Source organism: Neurospora tetrasperma, assembly GCF_000213175.1.
Source record: "Neurospora tetrasperma FGSC 2508 unplaced genomic scaffold NEUTE1scaffold_6, whole genome shotgun sequence".
NCBI lineage: Eukaryota > Fungi > Ascomycota > Sordariomycetes > Sordariales > Sordariaceae > Neurospora > Neurospora tetrasperma.
The window spans coordinates 3,756,956-3,778,495 of NW_009799104.1; the positions used below are offsets into that span (position 1 = coordinate 3,756,956).

The 21,540-nt window shown below is 50.8% G+C and overlaps 6 protein-coding genes across 6 annotated transcripts; 3 read left to right on the top strand and 3 right to left on the bottom strand.

The window, feature by feature from the left end:
- Positions 1-1,411: 1,411 nt before the first annotated feature.
- Positions 1,412-2,152, bottom strand: NEUTE1DRAFT_118345 (uncharacterized protein; the record flags this gene model as incomplete). The annotated part of the gene is made up of 1 exon (XM_009856504.1): positions 1,412-2,152. The coding sequence occupies one exon, from the start codon at positions 2,036-2,038 to the stop codon at positions 1,613-1,615; it is 426 nt and encodes a 141-aa protein (XP_009854806.1).
- A 2,515-nt stretch (positions 2,153-4,667) lies between these two features.
- On the bottom strand, positions 4,668-5,384 carry NEUTE1DRAFT_104313 (uncharacterized protein; the record flags this gene model as incomplete). Its single annotated transcript, XM_009856505.1, has 2 exons — positions 4,668-5,126; positions 5,265-5,384. 2 exons carry the CDS (start codon positions 5,382-5,384, stop codon positions 4,668-4,670), a joined length of 579 nt encoding a protein of 192 aa, XP_009854807.1.
- Positions 5,385-11,512: 6,128 nt separating this feature from the next.
- NEUTE1DRAFT_25303 (uncharacterized protein) lies at positions 11,513-12,528 on the top strand (the record flags this gene model as incomplete). The annotated part of the gene is made up of 2 exons (XM_009855492.1): positions 11,513-11,593; positions 11,689-12,528. Coding segments are annotated over 2 exons (921 nt in total), but the record flags the coding sequence as incomplete, so codon positions are not given.
- A 2,201-nt stretch (positions 12,529-14,729) lies between these two features.
- Positions 14,730-16,172, bottom strand: NEUTE1DRAFT_48800 (uncharacterized protein; the record flags this gene model as incomplete). Its single annotated transcript, XM_009855526.1, has 2 exons — positions 14,730-15,844; positions 15,989-16,172. 2 exons carry the CDS (start codon positions 16,170-16,172, stop codon positions 14,730-14,732), a joined length of 1,299 nt encoding a protein of 432 aa, XP_009853828.1.
- Positions 16,173-17,337: 1,165 nt separating this feature from the next.
- NEUTE1DRAFT_141182 (uncharacterized protein) lies at positions 17,338-18,872 on the top strand (the record flags this gene model as incomplete). The annotated part of the gene is made up of 3 exons (XM_009856506.1): positions 17,338-17,391; positions 17,455-17,620; positions 18,706-18,872. The coding sequence occupies 3 exons, from the start codon at positions 17,338-17,340 to the stop codon at positions 18,870-18,872; spliced, it is 387 nt and encodes a 128-aa protein (XP_009854808.1).
- Positions 18,873-20,718: 1,846 nt separating this feature from the next.
- NEUTE1DRAFT_125018 (uncharacterized protein) lies at positions 20,719-21,384 on the top strand (the record flags this gene model as incomplete). The annotated part of the gene is made up of 1 exon (XM_009856507.1): positions 20,719-21,384. One exon carries the CDS (start codon positions 20,719-20,721, stop codon positions 21,382-21,384), a length of 666 nt encoding a protein of 221 aa, XP_009854809.1.
- Positions 21,385-21,540: the final 156 nt, after the last annotated feature.

Here is a 21,540-nt window from a genome sequence, read left to right on the forward strand (position 1 = left end):
CCTTCAGCCTCACTCTGGGTGGAGTCGCAATTGAAGGAAATGGGAGAACAGCATCGGGCTGAGACAGGGGACGGACGGGACCCTGGCGGGCAGCCCAGTGGACAAGCCTCCCCTCGTTATCCCCTGGATTCCTACTAGTTTCTTTAGTGTAGTGTACTGGATGTTAGTCACAGGGTTGGAGGAGGTCACGTACATGCAGTGGTGCCCTGTACCTGGCTGGGTCCTCTGTGTATTTGCCATGAGATTTCCAGCGCATGGCCTCCGGCTCGCTTGACTTCCGTTCGTTCGTTCTGTTGATCGTGCCTCTTGGCGCTTCCGTTCCGTCACTGGCACTCCCGTCCTGGGTACCTGGTATTTACTAGTGTACCTCTAGGCTGCCCTGCTTTTTCCCCTTCTGACCCGTTCCTACTACCAGGGCAGAATCAACACCTTTTCGTCGTCCTAATCCAACAACTTCAGCAGACCGAAGCGTTTGTTTGTCCGGGGCATGCATGTGGCCTCTTGTCCCTTTTTTTTTTTTTTCCCTATCCGATTTTTTTTTTACTCCGTGTTTTCATATCCTGATGTCCATGTTGCGACCATGATTTGTCGTCACAACAAGCAAAGAAGACAAGGCTGGAGTTCTGGAAGACTGGAGTGAGACAGCAAAACCAAGGTAATTCCCAGCCAATGCACAAAGAGCCGCATCGCAGCGGAAACACCCGGTACGCAGCAAAGCGTCAAGCACAGTGTCGCATTGTTCTTTGATGCAGATATAATGTCTTGTCATTGCCATCTCTATGTCCCCCGATCTAATTAAAAGAACGTAATACATAGCCTAACGCATTCTTCCAGTTGGCGTTAGTAACATGGGGGCAACGTTGTCCAGCGGCGTCTGGTCCGCCCTTCCTCCGCTTTGTTGTCTTCCAATACTTTTCCCCCATGGAGGTGGACGCCGACCTTGTGGCTGTTCCTTACCACCTCCTCAAAACTGGCCTGTCCAAGCACGCTCCAGTGCATGGTGACATGCATGCATGCAGGGCACAGTTCCTACCCCAAACCTAATTGGAGGCCAGAGGCACTTCCGCTGGAGACGCAGGCACATCTACAAATGGCCCTCTTCGCGCCTCCATCAAAGGCAGCAGACCATGTATGATGCCGAAAGCATACAATGCATCTGCGCCTACCAAGACAAGAAGTAAAACAAATGCTGGTTCGTATCCATCAAGAGCCGGAGGCCACACCGATGGATAGTATGCCTTGTGGATCAGTCGTGATTGCTCAACTCCCACTATGATCGAACTGGCGCGGTAATCAAGAAAAAAAAAGAAGAAAGGAGGTAAGAATTTGTCGTCATCAAGTCGATAATCGGCGTGTCGTGCATCCGGGGCCCAAGTGGAACATGTACTGGATTGCCAAAGCGCGATCGGTTCCGATATCGAAGGTCGTGCCGTGATTGAGCGTCATGTGGGCATCAAAAATATACAAATGGGAAGACAGGCGACATATCCGTTTCCGAAATGGCCATGTCCTGCCCAAAAGTTGTGTGTGCGTGTCTGATCATGTCGCTCCTTGTCAAGTACGAACAGCGGTGATCTGCCTACACAGCAACAAGCCAACGAGCGAAGCGCTTCTACCGATCGGCCTCGTTGAAGTTGACGCGCTTCGAGCTCCTTCCCCACGAGTTCTGCTGGTACCGACTCTCAAAGTTTGGCTGCTCGGGCGATACGCTCTCCATGCTAGGCTGCTTCGAGGGTGTCGAGCTGCTGCCAAATCCGGGCACGGTAGACCACCTGTTGGAGACCTTCCTGGCGGGTGTTTCTTCTTTGGGGGAGCTGACGCCGACGTCGGGGGAGAAGGGCATTTCTCGTGTGGCGTTGGTCGCGCTCGACTTGGTCGAGGAACCAGTGGTGTTGGGGGTGTTGTAGACGTATTCGCCATCAACGTAGGTAGCGTTGGAGACAAAGGTGGAGCGACGATGACGGCGGCGGGTGTAGCGCTGTTCAAGACGGAACAGCTCGATCTTGGCTTGGATGCGGTCGAAGAGACTGAGACCCATTGTGATGGATTTCTGATGGTGTTGTGAGTTGGAAGAGTGTTGGTTTTCGTGTCGCGGACGAGAGTAGCAATCAATTGATCGATTGCGCAAGTGAAAGCGTCGGCGTTGTCGTCGCGTGCAAAGAGTGAAGTGGTTTTTGGGATCGGGAGAGATGGTAAAAGATTGGTGACGTCGCGGATACTGAGTTCCGAGATGAAAGAGTGGGTATATTGCTGGGGCGCGGAATGACCGGAGACTCAGGCTTGTTTCAATGACAGACTGGTGGTGAGGGGATTTGGATAGAGAGAGTGTGTGGGATGGCCCTGGTAGTTGTAGAGAATGAGTGTAGGGTCGACTTATCGGGCCTGCTGGCTGACGTTACAGTCGATTAAAGAGAGCCGCGCGGTGGTTGGTGGAGGTTGGGGAGAAGCAGGTGAACCATTCGAGAGGAGAGGGGAGAGCGGGAGAGGGGAAGAAGCAGTTGAAGAAGGAAAAAGATGGAAGAAATGGTTCGTTACGACGGCACCGGGGTCTCACGGTGCCACTACACCCCCTGTCGTGGTTGCCCACAGCACACCCACAGCAGCAGTCCTCCACTCGCACACTGCCCTTCGGGACCGGGAATGGACCCTCTGCTGTTCTGGATCCCCGCCTTCCATGCTGAGAGTGGTAAAGAGGCTCCTCTTTTCTTCTCGCTTTGTCGCTGCCATTGGCCAATAGACCCTAGCGCCAGGCACAAGAAGCATCCAGACCCACGATTAATTAAAAGGCGAGAAAGTGAGCATGGATCAGTTGCCCTCAGTTCCTGCTGACACAACAGGGCCATCCTGTCCTGTTTTTTCCTGCAAAAACAAAACACAAAGCACGGATCCATTCATCATACACTAGTCCCGGGTTTGAGATGCCGTTTTGGGTTTATGCTCGATTAGTTCTTGGTATGAGCCTGGGCCACGTACTTTATCGCCGCATTCACACACTAGGTATGGTTTCGAGAGGACAAAAGTGAACAAGGTCATTGTCGCTTCCATGATTCCGATGTGGTGCGCGTCTTCTTCGGATATCGGCTAAAAAAAATTCTGCAACGCTGAACCGTCCAAGCCACAAGCGAGGAGCTAATGATGTGGACGATCAAGAGTGCCAGAAGAGGGGGATGCGCGCGGCGGCGGCCTCGAAGCAGCAGTTCAGTTGTCCGGCCTACCTACCTATGTATCTCAACCTGTGCCGCTACCTGTGAGTGGATTATGAGAAATTAGTGTAGGTACTAGTAGCATCTAACCTTCGGTCGCACAACGACGGGAGTACTAAGTAACGGACCGAAGCGGTGAAATTGCCCGCCGACTCAAACCGGATTGTCTTGCCATCAATCGACGCTTTTCTTCCAGAAAATGTCTCGCGATTGAAGAATGCAAGACAAGACCGTTACTTGTCAGAAGGAAGAAAAAAAAGCAATGGCGAGACATGGGGAAATGACCGCCCCTTGATGAAACGATAGCGACGAGCACGGCATCCCAGGGTGGCGCTGGGTCATGATGTGCACAAAGGGAATCACGATCACCCGAACACAGAACTTGAAGTGAGCACGGGCCTTTGTCTAATTGTGCTCATCAGCACCAAAACATCCAGACTTCTTCCCCGCCCCCCTGATTTTCATTGACCTTCCATCCCGGGCGGCTCCCCACGTGTCTGTACCTGCGTCACTGGAGACTGAAGTCTTTTTTTCCATTCCAATTCAATGAACCATACACTCGGACCACTCGTTACCGACCACAATCACAAAGTATCCGCACCGAGCCTTGGGTGACCCTTCACGAACTCTCAATCCCGTGTCGCGCACACCCGTCCGTCTTGAGGTTATTCGCACGACCGTCCCCCATCGAGGAGTGAAAGCGGTATGGCCCGGCCGATTGACGACCGGTCGATCGCGCTGCCGACGCGGAAATTACGTTGTCGACATTTTTCTGCACAGCCCAGCGGGTTTCGGTTTTAGGGGTTTCTTGAAGAACTCCTGTCATTACCAGCCAGGTGGGCAGGCGAGAAAAGAAGAGAGAGTAACCCCCGGCCGGCATTCATCATCGCTTCTAAAATTACGGCACATACCTTAACTCCATACCTCAGGTTTGCGAGCTTCCGAGTCCACTATCACAATTTTGCCGTTGGTTCCATGCTGACAAAGGAATTGTTAGTGCAACAGCGAGTTCCACAATGGTCTTGGCGTTGAAAGCAAAGACTCCTCGCTCTCCAAACTCACTTCGAACACGCCTCATTAGACTCGGCTCAATTACTCAAATACTTGAAGAAGGGTTAAGTCGAAGAAATCTCAGAACGTCAAGTCCTTGGCATCACGGAGCGATGTTTTGGCATCATCATAGAAGTTTCGTGAGACATGAAAGCGCCCATCATTCTTGTTAGCGCAAGACCCACCTGGCTGGCTTCTACCTCTACAAAAGACCACTAACCAACACGATAAGCGTCAGGAAGCTTTGGGTGCTTTGAATAGGATTAAGAATCATTATATTCGTCCAATTGCTTATGCTCCTCTTTACCCTCTACATATGAGTCAATCATGCTGTCACTATCCCTCCTATAAGTACCTCGCTAATAGGAAAGCATATCCCTCCATCTCTACTCCTTGAACCCTTACAACGCTTCATCACTCATCTTCATCCGAGATCCTATGCATCTTAGCAATGTGCCTCCACAGGTTATCCTTGCGCGGGAATGTCTTGTTGCAGGGTGGGACTGGGCAGCGAAATTCAGTGCCACGGTTCGGTGACCACTCCACCTGAAACTCTCCTGGACCGCTTCTGCTGGCATTCTTGCGATGTTTTTCAGTCTGCAAGTGGCGCTTGAAGTCTCGCGACGTCTTCGCGGAGATGGATCCACAGTGGTCGCAGGTGAAGAGCTTGGAGTTGTGAGCTTGGGATGCGGCTGGCTCGTCAGAGGCTGAACCCAAGGACTCGTTACGATCTGGGTAGTGGAGGTTGGCGGGAATGACCCCGGGAGCTTGGACGAGGCAATGTTCAGCAACAACCATGTTGTTTTCAGCGGAAGGCCCAGCGAGGACCAAACCGCCAGCGTTGTTGAGGGCGCCATTACCATAGCCGGAGTACTTGGGGACAAGCAAGAGGGTTAGCATGGGCATCCACGTCATGAGTCGCCAGTATACGTCAGATCAACCTTGGGATAGATCTGAATATGGAGGAGAGATATGAGAAGGTACCTGGACAGGCAAGGAGAAACTGGGTACCTCTGGGCAAGGACAGCCCCATTGAGCTTGATCAACCTTGTTGTTAGAGAAGGTCATGTCATTGGCATTGACAAGAAAATGAACTGGGCAAAATCCTTGAAGATGATCAAAGAAGTCCATTGCGTCGGAGGTCGCTCAATGGTCAAGGAATGTCTGAGTATAGCGAAAGGTTGGGACTGAAGAGTGGGAACAAAGTGGAGGGACCATGATGGGCTTTACCTCCGTTTATACCTCTAACCTCTTCTAAAGACATTACTCCCTGAAGAGGCCAAACCAGATCATAAGGTACTCTGAGGCCTTGTGGACAAAGTTAGAACTGCTTGTGAGGGGTGAGTAAAAAGCACTTTTCTTGAACGAAACGCGGACAATCGACGTGGTGATGGGAAAGTTGAAATGCTATCGACGTTGGTGATTGGCCGCTGTGATGATGACGTGGGGACATCAGGGTTAAGGCGTGTGTGGGCGCGCAGTAAAGCCACTACAGTAGAATCCCCTGCAACTGCATCCTCTAGGAACTGCATATACGCTAGTTACTGCATAAGATTTGGCTGGCAGAATTAATCTCCAGCTACAACTGCATAACTGCATACTGCATACTGATCTCGGACAATTTTTGGTGTATATACACTTACAAGCTCGGTCTTGAGTAGAGAAATCTGTAGTACAGGGTCGGGTTTTAGCGTTTCGGCCTCTAACTAGCTGCCTATTTAGGCCTAGCGCTATTCTAGACACTGCATATCTGCCATTTAGTGCATAAGTTTCCTGGTGCAGGATTACATGCAAAATCAGGGGGCGATACTATATCTACTATTGTATGTTCGCTCGATCTTCCACCCTCTTATATGGCCGCTGTCATCCCGTCCGGGTCGCAGAAACCGCGCTAGGCCCACACATGCGAACCCTGGACGCGGGGGTGGCAGATCCAAACCCTGCTATCGTACGATGGATTGTTGTGGTGTAGAGTGCCCAGATTGCTATTACTGGCATGCCCGAATTGTTTAGTTATATGTGGGGCCTATTAGGGCGCTACCACTATGTATTTTAACCCTCCATAGTTCTTTTCCCTTTTTATCCTTTAGTTTAGCACAATTATCACGCTTCTTGTGCCCACGAGTCCAAGATGGATGTACAACTTCCGATATCCACTTTATTTTCGTCACGTCCATCGGGGCTGCCAACCACCGAACCTACCTCTAGTCCTCTAGTGCAGCGACCCCAATCACGGATTACACCATCCAATCCGGACAAAGTACACCTTCCTCACATTTTACCCTACACTAGAGTTATACCCCCCTCAACTTTTTTAGTGGAAGCTGCCGGTCTGTCAGCTGCAGATCCAAGATTCCCGTCCTTTCTATTACGATGGCAATCCTGTCCAGTACCGACTACTAACAGCACAAAGCCTATACTGCGGGGCGCCGGCGGAAGTTTAAGCGAAGACGGAGCGTTCAACCTAAGGTACTGGGTTCACCTTCTCGAACTGACCCACTCTGCTGTACGGCGGGCTGTGTCCCTGCTTTGCCGGTTCATGGAAGAACTCAGCTATAGTGGCCCGCCCGCTACAGTAGTCAGACGGTCAATTCTGTAGACCTGACAAGTAACCTCATTGCTCTCGATATCTCCCGAATGTCAATTCGCTTTTTCACTTAAATACCATGTCACTCTTTGTTGATCGTACTATCGAAATAGCTACATAGAGATGTCGAATTGTAGCAAAATCAGTCATCTGTATTGTTTGCTAGCTTCACGGTCGCACCGACCTCAATTAAACTGCACAGTCGCACTTTGATATACTGACGGGAGGAAACAGTGCACTAAAGCTACTCACTGAGGCTTGCAGACTATAGCTCAGTTGTAGGATAGCTTCTCATTCACTTAATGAATCGAGGGTTCCATCCAAATTCCCTACTCCGCGGTTGTCGATCACTTCCCGTTACGCGACTCTACCCTCAACTCAGCGTCGTCACCGCCGTGTACCGATGGGGCTGACGTCCCAGCAGATAGAGAGCTCCTAGCAAGTGGTGAGAGAAAAGCCATCACATAAGACTGACCAATTAGCAGATGACATTCGTGTTTCGAAGCTTGGCAGGATAGCTTGCAGCAGCCACATTGGGGCTGCCCTTGTGCAGGGTAGGGAACAAATCAAGTAAATCAAATCTGAGGTCAGATTTGGATTCAATTTGAGGATAAATTTACGGATTTACTTGAAATGTGGGAAAATTGGATTTGTTTGAGCACTCAAATCCCCAGGTTATACCCGAGTTGTTCCGAGCCCGGCCCCCTATAACTGCTATACTTTAGGTGCTCTATATGCCCAAAATTATGGGGCAGCCCCTCCTCTCCCCCTCCCCTCTACCCTCGATCTGGATAATTTTGCTAAATCTGTCAGATTAGCTTGCAAAATCAATCCCGGACACATCAGATTTGGGTTTGCAAACTACTTTTCAAAGGCAGATTTGCCCCCTTTCAGAGGTGGATTTTCTTGGATTTAGATTTGGGAGATTTGACTTGTTCCCTACACTGCCTTTGTGTACTTGGCAGCTGACATTGCATAGGTGCTGTTGGTCGGCCCGTTATGTTAGCTATTGTGGCTGGGAACGACGTTGGCTCATCGTAGTGCTGGTAGTATCGATGTAATCATTTTCTTTTCTCTCGGTGAGCTTCCAGAGGCAAAGGTGCGCGTGGCCTGCTATTTGTGTGAGAAGCTGAATCGATTGTGCTGGTCGGAGTCTGGAGGTTCGCGAATGGCTCCTTCGACGCTGGGAAGTAGAAGATGGATAGTCGAGATATTGAGGGGTAGGTATGTTTTTAAACTGACATGTGTAGGTAGCTGCCCTCAATTAGCAATTAGTGACCATGGAATGGTGTTTACCTATCTTCGAGTTCAGGAAGCTCTTCGATCTTTGAACTTCGGTAACCACAGCCGGGAGGTAAAGAGGAAATAAAGTAAGCGAATCGTCAGACTTCCTAGTCAGAGAGGTTGGCAGATATCATAGTTTTTAAAGTGACAGTTGGAAGTCAGACGCCCAGGACAGCCCAAGGTAGGTCAAAGGGGGATTATACGCAAGATCTCCGAGAGCCTTGGAGGCCTGGGATCATTCTTTTGGAATGATGTGGAAAGATGCCTTGCTCTATTTTGCAACTCTCTTGCATGACTCGGTATGCGACGTGTTCCGCAACCCCGGTGTGGTTAACGTACCCAGCGCCATCAATCCATCATGATGGTCCTGGACTGTGGGCGGAATGGAGAACGAGGAAAATCAACATAGGAGGGATTTACGATATGGCAGTCCACGTTGCGGAAGAAGAAAAGTGATAAAGACGATCCAAGGCAACAAAGACCTTTTTCCGTTATTGCATTGACAAATCAGCGTTATTGAGCTGTCATTGTTGCGGTGCAGTTCAGCTGAAGAGGGTTCTGCGCTGAAGATTGTTGTTGTTGTTGTTGTTGCTGTTGTTGTTTGTTGTCGTCAGTCGTTGCCCAGGCGTTGGACCTGGAGCTAACCGACGTTAGTGCCTGGATGCCCTGACTGTTATGTCCGGGTGGAGTCGGGGTGGGACTAGGTACCCGGTGCGGCAACTACCGCTTCTCTATGATACCTCAACGGTAACGGTTAGTAGGTCAGGGACTTAGGTTGGAGGTATTTTTCAGCCAATTGGATAGGTTGTGTTCTGCATTTCGTCAACTTTTCGATGTTTGCTTTATCTAACACTCGACAGTGTACACGGTAGAATGCCTTTCAGCAGGTCCAGCAAGGCTCTTTACCTAGTGTAAGGACCTGTTATCCCACTCATGGAATATCTAGGGATAAACCGCCTGTCTGCGAAGAATTAGCCGCTATGCCTAAACGGTCTAGCCGATGTGCCTGGGTAGCAAGAAATGCCGCCTCAAGCTGTCTTTCCATCCATATGTGACAGTGTTGATGGGAATCGCTTCAAGTGAGTTGATGGTTGTGCTGGTCGCCATCTGATGGCCAAGACGTCAACCGACCGACGTCGTTGATCGGGGAGGCCGCTACAGAGCCTCAGGCACCCAGTAGCCGCCCGCAATGGCCGATAGGTGCGCTAACCACAAAAAAGAAAGAGAAAAATGGATATGCTCATGTTTTAGTAGGTTGAGGTATGTAGTCTGTAGTGTATGAAAAGGGAATTGCGGCGAAAATCTGTTGCGCATTTCGATTGACGTGGCCAGGGGCAGTGGCGCATTCGGTACTCGGAATGGATGCGACATACTAAACGGTGTGTTTGGGACCAATGGCTCAGCCTCCTTCGGGCTGAATGCTACCCCGGTAGTTTTCAGACTGGTACGTACCTTACCTTACCTACGTACTTATGCACAGCACACAGTATCGGTAGGCCAGAGACATACATAAGGTACCTGTCTTCCCTAGCACATCGCATCGCATCGTCAATTCTGACATACCTTATGGATACCGATATGTTGTCCTGTGGACTTCAAGGGTCATGGGAGCGGTGTAGGGTTGCAGAATTAGACATTATGTCCATCTATCGCTTCACTTTATGAGTATCATTGCGCAAGCATCTTCACGGGTATTTACTACGTATTGGCTGTACTATACAGTGAAAGTATCAGCACTGGTTGGGCATCTAGAGGTAAGTAATTTGTACTGGAGATCAACCCTCACGTAGTTACCCAACGAGCCTTCAACCTGTTGCCCTACAACTTGGCAACTCCAACAATTGTCAATTCGGCCATCTCATTGTTAATGATGCCATGCTTTACATCTTCAGGATGACCGTTCAGAAAGTTGTCATCAATTGCTTTGCATGATCTGGATGCACAAATCGCCATGACAATCCTACCCAAGCAAGCGAGACTGGACATCGATATGTGGACGTTGAAGAACTTGGGCCCTTGTTCGTCCAACCATGGACCGAGTCCAAGCGGTGCGATAGGTTTGGTCTTGATCTGATTTCACAAATGGCATCACCTCATCTGAAACACTGCGCCTGGCCCAAGACGTGTAGAAAAGCTACAGGAGAGCAGGCACAGACGTTGAGGATTCGGGAAGCTCTTTTGTGAAACAGAACATCAATAGGCCGGACAGGCTTGAAACAGTGAGTGCGGTGGCTAAGCTAGCTTCAATCTTCAATTGAGGCTGAATGACTTCTTCTTAAGTCGACGACATCGATGTAATACTGGAGCGTAGTACTAGAGGTAGTCGTATCATTGGTCAAAGTCCGACACCATTCACTGGTTTGTTAGGCTTGGCGCTTGCAAGGCATCAACTCTAGCACACGTGTAAATTGGAGTTTGGCACCAAAAGGGTCCACAAACAACATCGAAGCTTGGCTGCCGTCATGCCCTCAACCCCGCGACTGCCGAGAACCCGCTAAAAATCTCACCCACAGTTCAGTGCAGGTGGGTGACTTCTGCAGGGAGCCCCATCCTGTTAGCCGCAACCCTTCTTTTTACGCCCAGCTTAGGCTTTCAGAATTGTACCTGCTAACAGTTCCATTTTTTGACACACATTTTCTACCTTTGGTTGTCTGCTTGCACGGTTCTTCCCCTGAACTCCAACTCCGGGAAACTTTCCTTTTACAACAACAACACACGAGCGGGAATCGCGGGCAAGGGAATTGCGCCTCGCGTTTCCATCTTCCTCCTCATATCCATCTGCCAAATCATCCTTTTGCGCCTTCCTCTTCCCAGCCTTACAATCAGATTATCTCCATACTGGAGAATGACTCTACAACCCAGATTTCCACCCTCCGGTTCAATGTCGGCAACAGCGCTCCGACTACCTGTCCACCTCGAAGGGTACCGTTCTTGAACAGAAGTCCCAGCCGACATCGCCGGACTTAGCCCCGTCGCCAGCAAGCCAGATCATCGTCTCCACGTCTATTCGTTGTCTGTGGGATCGGATGCCCATTGCGATTCGTGGCCCGAGGCTTTCAATCTTTGACATGACGACCAAGTCTATCGATACCCAAGATGGCGTCGCAACTTACCCCCAGGTTTGTGCCCAGCCCGGTATGGACCATAGATTGGATTCAACTTTATAAGACACGGACAAGGCCACATCCTCCACCACTGCCCGAGTCTCAACTTAATAACAGATGCTGACCCAGACTCCCGATAGCTTGCCTATTGCTCGACACTTCTTCCAAAGCACACAACCTGTCGCCAGGCGACTCCAACACGCGCCTATAACGCCAAATCTGTCTCTAGGAAGCGCCGATGAAGTCCAACTGGTCACCGTTCTCCAACCCTTCCTTCAACTACGATGACTCCGGGTCCATGTCCAACACCCATCCGGACTTCTCTGGTGTCCACAGGACTGTCGATCGCGATGGCAACGGGATGGGTCAAGAAATTTATCCTTATACGCAACATGAGTTAGGACATAAAGGCCAAACGCTGTATTCTACCAGCCATGTACGTCCAACAACCATCAACTAGGGATCCCGCCTGGCCCTTCGGCCCCCGTCTACCTCATTCAGCGAAGGTTGCGCATTCATGACGACTAACATCATAAACCACCAGCGCGCCAATCCACCGCTCGACATGTCCCGCATGGAAGTATACCCAGTAAACTTTGCAACCTCGGAACAATCAATACCGGGAGGCTCCGACTATGAGTGGTTCCCGAATAACTCGCTTTCGGAAGTCAACTACATGGAGGGCTTAGGAAGCACTCAGGACACTGGCATGACGTATGGCGGATATCAAGGGACAATGTTCAACACCATGAACCTCGATAACAACAACAACGCCCTACACTTCACAACATCGCCGCACGGTTCCTTTGTCAACAACAATACTCATGCCGTCCATGGAACGCATTCCCCTATGTTCGTGGGTACCCCGAACTACGGTCATGCCGATGTCTTTGCGCAACCCCCCGACTTTGGCCTCAGTTTTAATCTCGCGCTCAACCCGGCTTCGGCAATACGGTCGAGCACGATGCCCAACATCACACCTCTACTGACTCCACCCATCACCACCGCCGCCACCCCCATGACGATAGCCGACAATGACCACAACTATGGCCACGGCCACGAAGCTGACTACGACCACGACACAAATCACGATACCCCAGCCCCAAAGCTTCCAGGACAAGAAGCAAGCGCAAGCACGAGCGCAAGCAGACGCAAAGAGAAAAACCAAGCACGGGTCTACAGGACTTCCTACGATAACCATGTCTCCCACCGCTACACCTGTCACCCTTGCCGCTTTTCCACGGATGTTAAGCGGGACTTTGCTCGTCATAAAGAGACCAAGAAGCACAAGACAAAATCCCATCAGGAGGAACAAGAGGAGGATATGGACAGACTCGAAGGCAACATTGCTATGGGAAGGCAAGGGAGATGAAAGAAATACAGCGGATGCGATGAACAGTAGGGGGGCTAGTCTACCCCATTTAGTCATCTCGCCTACCGCAGAGGTACCGTACGTTCAAAGGCCCAGAGTTTCGATCCAAGTGTTGCGGCACGCACCACTGCAGTTCAGGTACCGAGACTTTCAAGTATGAGGATAGTTTGTTCGTTGCGCTAATTTGTTCATTGCGCGAGGAGCCATCATTTGTTTTCGTAAGGTCCCTCTCTTTCCCCTTCTAGTTGTTTGTTATGGCTTTCTTGTTCTCTTCGCGACGTGGTTGGTCTTTGCAGCAGGTGGAAATAATGTCTAAAATTCTCAGTCAGCAGTTCATTCAGCCCATAATAATAGGGCGCCTGTTACAGAAAACTAACTAGGATTGGTTTGCGTTATCTTTGACTTTTGTATTTATTTGGCTAATCGATGCTTTTTCTGATCCCGACTCCTTTCATCTTGTTCGCAACCAACCCGGACGAAATTCGAAACTTCATTGTGCCTCCCAGTCAATGACATTCGGGCCGCTAACGGAGAAACGCTACTTTTTGCGGGTTTCGGCGCGTTTACATGTTAAGGTCTTACTCTTGACCGATTAGGAAAGTCAAGAACCAATTGAGTCATTTCATTGGTTGATAACATCCCTGTTGAGACAAGGACCAGCATGCGAGAAAAGAAAGCTCGCAGTGCACGAACAATGCTGTCTCACCCACCAGGTACATTCCCGACAGGTACCTCGACGGACCGTTCCTTGGGCCAGGGACATCGATCCCATGCAACGATCACTCTGATTGAGTCCAGCAGGGGATGCTTGATGATACAGTAATTTATTCTGGTAATGGCAGCCAAGGCGCTTTCCTCAATACAAGTAGGGTACATTTCGGGTAATATGTTTGTGCGGTAATGCGATTCATTGGAAGAATGGCTGTATTTTACGATATATTACGAGTGTTAGGGAGTAATGGCGAGAGCACAAAGTGGGATGATCTTCTAACCTTTGTTCATATAACAATGCCGTCGCTCAGTAGCTTTCCTTATTTGGATATTTTCTTTCCTATTTATCAACGTAATTACCTGGTGTGTAGCTGTCGTACTTACGTTCATTGCAAATGCTTTAACCCGAATCCAGTTGTATCTGCATGACGGGATCTTGCCTGCGCTTGTCAGCAGCTACGATAGCTGTACATGTGATGTGTGCTGTATGTACTATGTATACTCATTAATGCCGGGACCAAACCAGTCGCTACCTTAATCTCGAACTTTAGAATGGATCCGTTGGGTTTAGAAGTCACGAGGAAGGCAATACTTGGAAACGGATAATTCGCTACAAATTGTCCATCCAGTGTACTGTTGAGGCGATAGTTGTGTTCCAATCGTTTTCATCGCGCTGCACATGGGATCCCTTCAACTACCTAACTAGAGATAAAATCAGTCGCTGGAGTTTACCATGCACTCCTTAGGCAGAGCGAAAAATTGCGTGTTGGGACTTCCAATGTTGCGGTGGTACCTCCTCCACTTCCAATGCCCTGATGTTCCAGAATTCCATGTCGCGACCGGGCTCTACTTGTGGTGGAGTGCATTTCACCGGAGCTCACTAGGTCGGTTCCGAAATGTTGCCTGGAATCTGTCAAAGTCACAGATTCGCACCTTCCGACCTTCCTTCCAAACTACATGTATCCCACTTTCCCCTTTCAAAAGGAAGGAACCAGCCATGTTCTTTGTAATAAAGAAAAAGAGGCCAAGTGGTGCCTGTCGCAATTCACCTGTGGTATCCAGGCCGGACATTGCGACTACCATTTTGTGTGGCTGTTGGTATCGTCCAAGAAATATGCGGCACCTGGCCCTGGAGACACCATGTTTGGGGATTAAAGCCTGGGCAACGGACTCTGAAATTGGCGAGATTTTGAAGGCAGAGATAACCCTGGCGCAAGGAAAGCTGGCAAGACCTGGTATTTTTTCTCAAAACATAAGTTTTACATGTTTACGAGCCTCGAGAGGATAGCGTGGTGGTCGCAACCGAAGAGTGTTCATCGACAATCCGGTAGTTCTTTGGTGCTACTTCTGTTGCTGTTGCTGTTGCTGTTGCTAGCCGAGATCGAGGTCGACAGTGTTGGGGCCAGGGACCGTGTGATCTACCCGGAGAGAGGCTGCTGCGGCAACTCCATGTCGCCAATCTGCTCAAACAGTAGAGGTAAAGACACGGCCGGCTCATCGCACTCGGGCAACTCCTCATTCAGGTCAGCAACATAGGCGTTAACTTCCTTGAGGGAAACCGGGAACCCGCACCCTCTGGACCAGTTGTTGATATTCCAACAAGCCCAGTCGCGGGCAATCCTTGCCTCGGCGTCTGCCTTTCTATGCAACCTCCGTGCCGCGCCATCGGCCCTCCTGTGCTGCTCCCGCTTACGACCACTGTGGCCAGGCACCCAGTGCAGCTCGAGACCGACGTCCATGAGAGCAGAGGCCGCGGCGCGGTTGACGAAACGCCGTTCGAGTTCCATGGACTGCTCAATTGCAGCCGTGGCGGCCATGCGCAGACCGGCAGTGGTGATGGGGAGCTGGCCGTCCAGCATGAGAAGGGCGCCCGTGGAGTCGGTAAAGATCTTGACGGTGACCTTTGTCCGCCGCTGGTTGGACTTGGTCGCTCTCTTCAGCCTCTTGTGCTCCCTTCTGGCCACTCTCCTCTCTTTTCTCTCTGCCCTTTTCTCGCGCAGGCGCTCCTTGGTTCTCTTTGTGTCCCGTTTCTTTCTCCTCGCCTTCTTTGCCAGCTTGCGATGCCGCTTGGCCATCTTCCTTGCCTGTCTCTCCTTCCACTCCCTCGCCTTTCTCTCCTCTTTTTCCTGCCTCCTCGTCTTCTCCTCCACCGCCAGCCTGGCCTCCAAGCGGTACAGCTCGACCAGGGCCGCGTCGATTGCAAACGAAAGAGCCAAGGTCTCTGCGCCCGTGATGTTGAGCGCATCGGCTTCGTCTACCCACACGGGCCAGCCCGCCCACACTTCCACCATGCCGTTGGGTGCGCCCGCCAAGCTGGGGTCATGGCGACGCAACGCTACCCCGGCCCCGGCACAGGTGCCAGTCTGCTTGCGCGGGTCCATGGAGGCGTCGGAGAAGATCACCACTTGGGTGTCTCTGGCCGTGCTGACGTGGGAGCCGGCAGCTTGAGCCGCCTGGAAAGCGAGGGCGTAGGCGCCGCCTTCGTCCTTTTCATCTTGGATGATGATACGGCCACGGAAGAAACGGGGGTATTCTGGATGGAAAAAGAGGGTTAGTTCAACTGTCTTTGTACTCGAGTGAACTTCAAGGTGAAATAACGAAAGCGACTTGGAACTTTGCCGGAGTGTCTACCACAAAGTGAGGCTAACTCTTGAAGATCGAAAAAGGAAATACTTACTGCCTCTCATTGCCATCCAGCCCCTGTACCAGGAACTTTCCAGCCTGTTCCTCTCCTGTATCTGCCGTTTGACCTCCTCCTTATCATGCTTGTGGCCGACGTTGTGGGTTGCGGCCGCTGCGACGGTGGACTGAGGTTGGGAGGTGGTCTCCGAGAAGACCGCAAAGAGAGCAGCGATGTCCATTTCCTGATTGCTGGACATTTTGGGTTAGTACACACCTACAATGAAATGGAAGCGAGGAGAAAGAGAGATTGCTGATAGGCGCTTGGAGACTAAGGTACCTACGTCTACGAAGAATTCGAGGCAAGTGTGATTTTGTTGAGCTGCTAATGTTTCAGAAAGTCAGTCTACGTGATCTAGGCCTGCTTTGAATACCTATATATTGGGTCTTGATCAGCCTATTGTGGCTGGAAAAAAGTGTTTACGATCCAATGATATCCACGGGAGTCCGCAGTAGACGCGAGACATTTAAAGAAGACTCGAAGGAGTTTGGCAGAAGACGTGAACGAGTTTAGTTGAGAGTTAATGCCTTACTTTACAGACCGAATGCGTTACTTGCTTGTCTTCGTTTTGGTGGATGGAACGAAAGCTAAGACAAAAGAGAATGAAGCTTACGAGACGTGGAGGGGTATCGTCTGGTGCAAGCAAAGGGGGCTGTCTGTCTTGCCGGTCTCTGCCAGTGTCAAGGGGGGGGGGCATACCTTTGCCGGGTCACGGGCTGGCAAACTGTGCAAACCGTGACGAGGACGTGGTCCAGAGGCTGGGATTCTTGGCTGATATCCGATGGAGTCTTCGCCGGGCTCGGGTGCTTGACGGCTGGGGCTCCCGGGCGCGTAGGGGTCTGGGACCTATGTGAATACTGGTTCTTGATCCTTACCATCCATGTTTTGCTCGCTTGGGTTTGTATCTGTATTGGGGGAACCCTTTTACAGAACCCTTCCCGTGGTATCAAAGTTGGCTGAGCAGCCCAGATATTTGTCATCTTTCCTGTGTATCTGATTGTCTCTGAGCAAGGTAGAGCAGGTCTGAAGCTGCTTTACAGTACTTCCATTTTATCACCATCCCCGATCTCGACATGGACACCGGACTGCCTGGCATAACTAAACGACCATGGACGAAACGAACCCTTAACCACCGTCGCCGTTTTCTCTACGTCCCCAACACCGTGTTATCCTCCCTTTGATCGAAGGTTCTCTCTTTGAAGTTTGCAGCAGTCAACTCGCTCCCTCAACCGACAACCGTCGAGTGCCAGCTTTCCTCGATGACTTCAGTCCAGTCACCGCGTCGACCTCGCCTCGCTTTGAGTCGCACAGGCATACCCAGGCATATATCGCAACCGGTCGCCATCATGGCTGACCGTATCGGTGCGCCTACACCGAACTTTATGTTGACCGAGCGCGACGTATTCACTCCTTGATCGAGTCTTCAATCCGGCGCAATGAAGCTCGCTAAGCATCGCCACAAGTCATTGCCAAACAACAGACCTCTCGGCAAGCTCTGCTCCGAATGGAAACATTGTACGAAACCATCGGAGATCGTCATTCTCCTCCAGGCTGGGGCCGCCAACGTTACTGGCCTTAACAGTGACCTTGGCCTTGCCAGCCATCTGGTGCTTGGCCACATGCCTAAAGGTACGCAAGTTGGAGGTATTTCCCTAATTTTGAGTCTTCCTTCCAAGTGTTGTGGCACTGGAGCGGTACTCAATCATGCTTCCAGCCTCGCGCGATGAATTCTCGGAAGAACGACAGTAACAAACACCATTGTACCTCTAGACTCCATCTCAAGCGCTCCATTGGAACTGGTACTTGTAGAGGTAGCCTAGGTGTAGGGATCGAGGTTGCTTCTGTATCTGTCGCGACAGCATCATAGCGGCTGTTCACTGCTCCCTTAAAGCGCAAAACTCCCGTCATGGGTCGCGACCATTGGAGGAGCCAGACGAGATATTGTGTTTGTTCCAAGAGTTCCTCAGAGCTTTGGTGCTTGCTACGAGCGTTTGCTACAAGGCATTAAGGAATACAGAGTCAACAAAGCAATAAGAGAGACGTCTTTTCGATACTTGGCGATTGATGAGGTACTTTGAGGGCATGCCTGGACACTCCGCGCCTGGTAAAGGTCGCGAAGAGCAAGAAATCAATCCATTGAACTACAAGTTGATGAAGGAGATACTTGAAGAGATGAAGGGAGCGACACTTGGAAGCAAAAGAGCAGGCCAAACAGAGGGATCAGGGCTGGCTGTTTCAGAAACGACCAAAGGAATCCAGGGAAGGCTGGTAGGTACTTTGAATTCATTAACGCCGTTCGGCACTTTGTCTCTTTCCCACCTTCACTGACATGGATAGCGTGCTAATGACATTGCCCTACAGGTCTCCTTGCGAGGAAGAAAAGTCCCCGGACAGAAAGCAGAAGAAAAGCTCAGCGGTTTTGAACAAAGAGGGACACTCAACGTATTTCCACCACTCTTTCGACCCAAGCAGCAGACGTCTCCGAGCGCTGAAAATACGCTTCAGCGGCCGAACTGAACACAAACGTCTACAGAAAGTCGAAACAAAACAATCAGTCAAGGAGGCGTTTGTGGACTCATTCTTGCTATGAGCCCGAAGTGCGTCTGTCAAAGTACCAATTTCCAACATCAGGAAAAGAAAGCGGGCTGGCATTGCGATTTAGAGGTACTAGGTTTGCCCATCTTCGGGACAATGGGTTAATTTTATGCGACAAGCAATACTTGAAAGGTCGGACAAATATGCCGACAGGGTCCAGGTTTTTGTGGTTGGAAACGCCATTGGTGCTGGTACGATTGCCGGACCAAAGCCGGGGCACGAAGGCGACAGGATCAACATTAAGAGTTGGAGGGGGAGGAGGAGTAAGAGGAGGAGGAGGACATGAGGGGGGTAAGCGGAAGAAGAAGGAAGAGGGGGTGGGAGAATGTGGAAGAAGTGGCGGAAGGGGAAGAGCTCCGGCTGTGGTTCGAGGGGTGCCCTTTGACCCTCTCGCCTCATTGCAACTTCTTCACGCTTGACTGACGATAGGTTCCTGCCTCAGCTGAGATATCGGTCAGGCACTCTTTCCTCTTCGAAATCTCATTTATGGCGCCGGGTGTTGTTTCCTTCGGCCTCCAGTCCTCCTTACCCTCATATCCGGACATTTATCCTCGAGTTGCTCCTTCCGCCTTTGCTCCCTGTCTTCTTTAGTCTTGGCCTGGTGATCCGTTGAGTGTACTAGACTTGATCAGCTCGAACTCTGGTTTCTTCCGGTCCGCCTTGTCGAAAGCAGCTCTTCGCTCTTGCTTTTCTTGCTGATCCTTCCAACCCCCTTCAGCTGACGTGCACCAGTGGTCAACATAATATTGCTGCATTACTGAACCCTGCATGACGCCCAACGCAGAACGTGCTTAACGTGATTCCTAATTTTTCCCGTGGTATGGCTCGCGGGAGTTATGTGGTGGCATCTCTTCGTCAACAAGCAATAACCTTAAGAGAAGTCTGCCGTAGGCGCTACGACGATCGTAGGGATGGAAGCCCATATCAGGAAAAGGCATGATTGATCCTGTACATCTTCCATAGATGGCTCCCCGTATCAAACTGGTTCCTTGAATGCGACAGGTCTACTGTCAAGAACAACTATCCGCTGCACATGGATTTTCTTTCTCCAACACCAACGTAACCCACATCTTCCCATCCGTCTTCCCATCCTCGCTCCTCTCCCCATCTCCATCCTCATCTCCATTTCTTGAACTGATCGTACAATCCATTCCTCCACCCCTCCACAAACGCTTCACGACTCCCTCCAGGTAGCCAGTAAGGTGGTAGTCATCGTGACGGGGCCTTTGGATGTGGAGATAATGCTGTTGATGGGGAAAACCAGGACTTCAAGCTTAAAGACCTGATGTCGTACGACTCATGGACGCGCGCGTTTGTTCGTCACAGTGGTTCTAGGAAGAATCCAGATCCAAGATTTCCACACAAATGGGAATTCGGTCAGGTTATGAAGTTATGAACCCCGCCCAGCCGTAGCCAACCACACGGTCACTTCGTACCGTAAAAGGTACTGGTAGATAGGTCGGTATTGTATATGCTGCTCTACCCCGGACTGACGTATCATGCGTCGCTGACATAAGCGTGCACAACTTAGCGTGGCCCAAGTTTGGGTTACGCTCAATTGAAAAAGTTTGGTTGGAAAAGGGTTCGTGACAATGGCAGCCACTGGGCTCGCAACGAAGGAAGCAATGAGAGTCAATGGGAGTCAATGGGAGTCAATTGGAGTACAATAGTTGATCGTTGACTTGCCAAGGTTTTAGGGGTACCTACCTCTACATAGTAGGTGGTACGCGAATGGCGGGGACCCCTGCTGGACCTTCTCCACTAGAGGATTTCGGAGTTTGGGGAAATGGGGTAAAGGCCGGGGTGGTAAGGTAACAATGCAAACGGATCCTTCCACCTTCTCGAGAACAAAAAAAATGAGAAAGGGAAAGAAAAGGATAAGCAGAGAAGAATACTTTTAGGGTAAGTATTAAGGGGCGGCCAACAACTTGGGCAGCCATCCTTCCATGCGCCAGGTCGATCAGTGCACATGTGGAAGTCATCTCAACGAACCACAACAGCTCCTCACCGGCCAAACTGAAGCGTGGCCACATGCGCAGCAAGCCAAGACAAAAAGAAAAACAAAAGATCACTCTGTCGCCCAAGCTACTAGGTACCCAACCGGCCTCACTGCAGTCCATCGAGGACATATTATGTCTCCCACCACCACCACCACCTTCCACCTCTTCCCTCTCCTCCCTCTCGAACTCCGCCTCCAGATATGGGAATCCACCATCACCCCCCGCACCGTCTTACTTCGCGTCGGCACGAGACACTGGCGTCCCTTTACTACCCAAGCCGCCTATAGCCTGCTCCCAACCACGTCCGCGCCCGCGCTTCTTCGTACCTGCCACGAATCCCGCGAGGTCGGGCTCAAGGCATACACGCAAGCCTTTTCGGAATGGGACACGGACCGTAGTCCGGGGCGGTGCAGTCCGGCGGCGGCGGCGGCCGCCAGGTATCTTTGGGTGAACTTTGCGTTGGACATGATTGACATTGGCGGGCTGGGGATCCAATTTGTGGCCATGTACAAGAGGCAAATCAGGCGGTTGAAGCTGGAGTGCGATAGGGCGAACACGGTGGGGAGATATGAGTTTGGGTTGTTGAGGGACCAGCTGCAGACGGGGGAGTATGAGAGGCTGAGGGAGGTGGAGATTGGGGTTCGTGATGATGCGTGGTTCCCAGAGAGCTGGAGGCGGGACGGGGCGTTTGTGGAGGGGTGGAGGTTGGAGGTGAGGAATTGGGAGGATGGGAGGGGGTATACTTTGTTGATGGAGAGAATGATAGGTGGTGGTGATGATGATGGGAATTGTGGGTGAATATTGCAGAACGGGGATTTTGGCGATGGATGAGGTGCAGAAATTGGGTTGAGGGCTTGAGCTGATGAGATTCATTTTTCCAAAATAGCAAAAGGGAAAGAGCAAAGAAAAAAAGAAAAAAAAAAAAAAAAGTAGAAGATGGGAAGAAAAAGGATG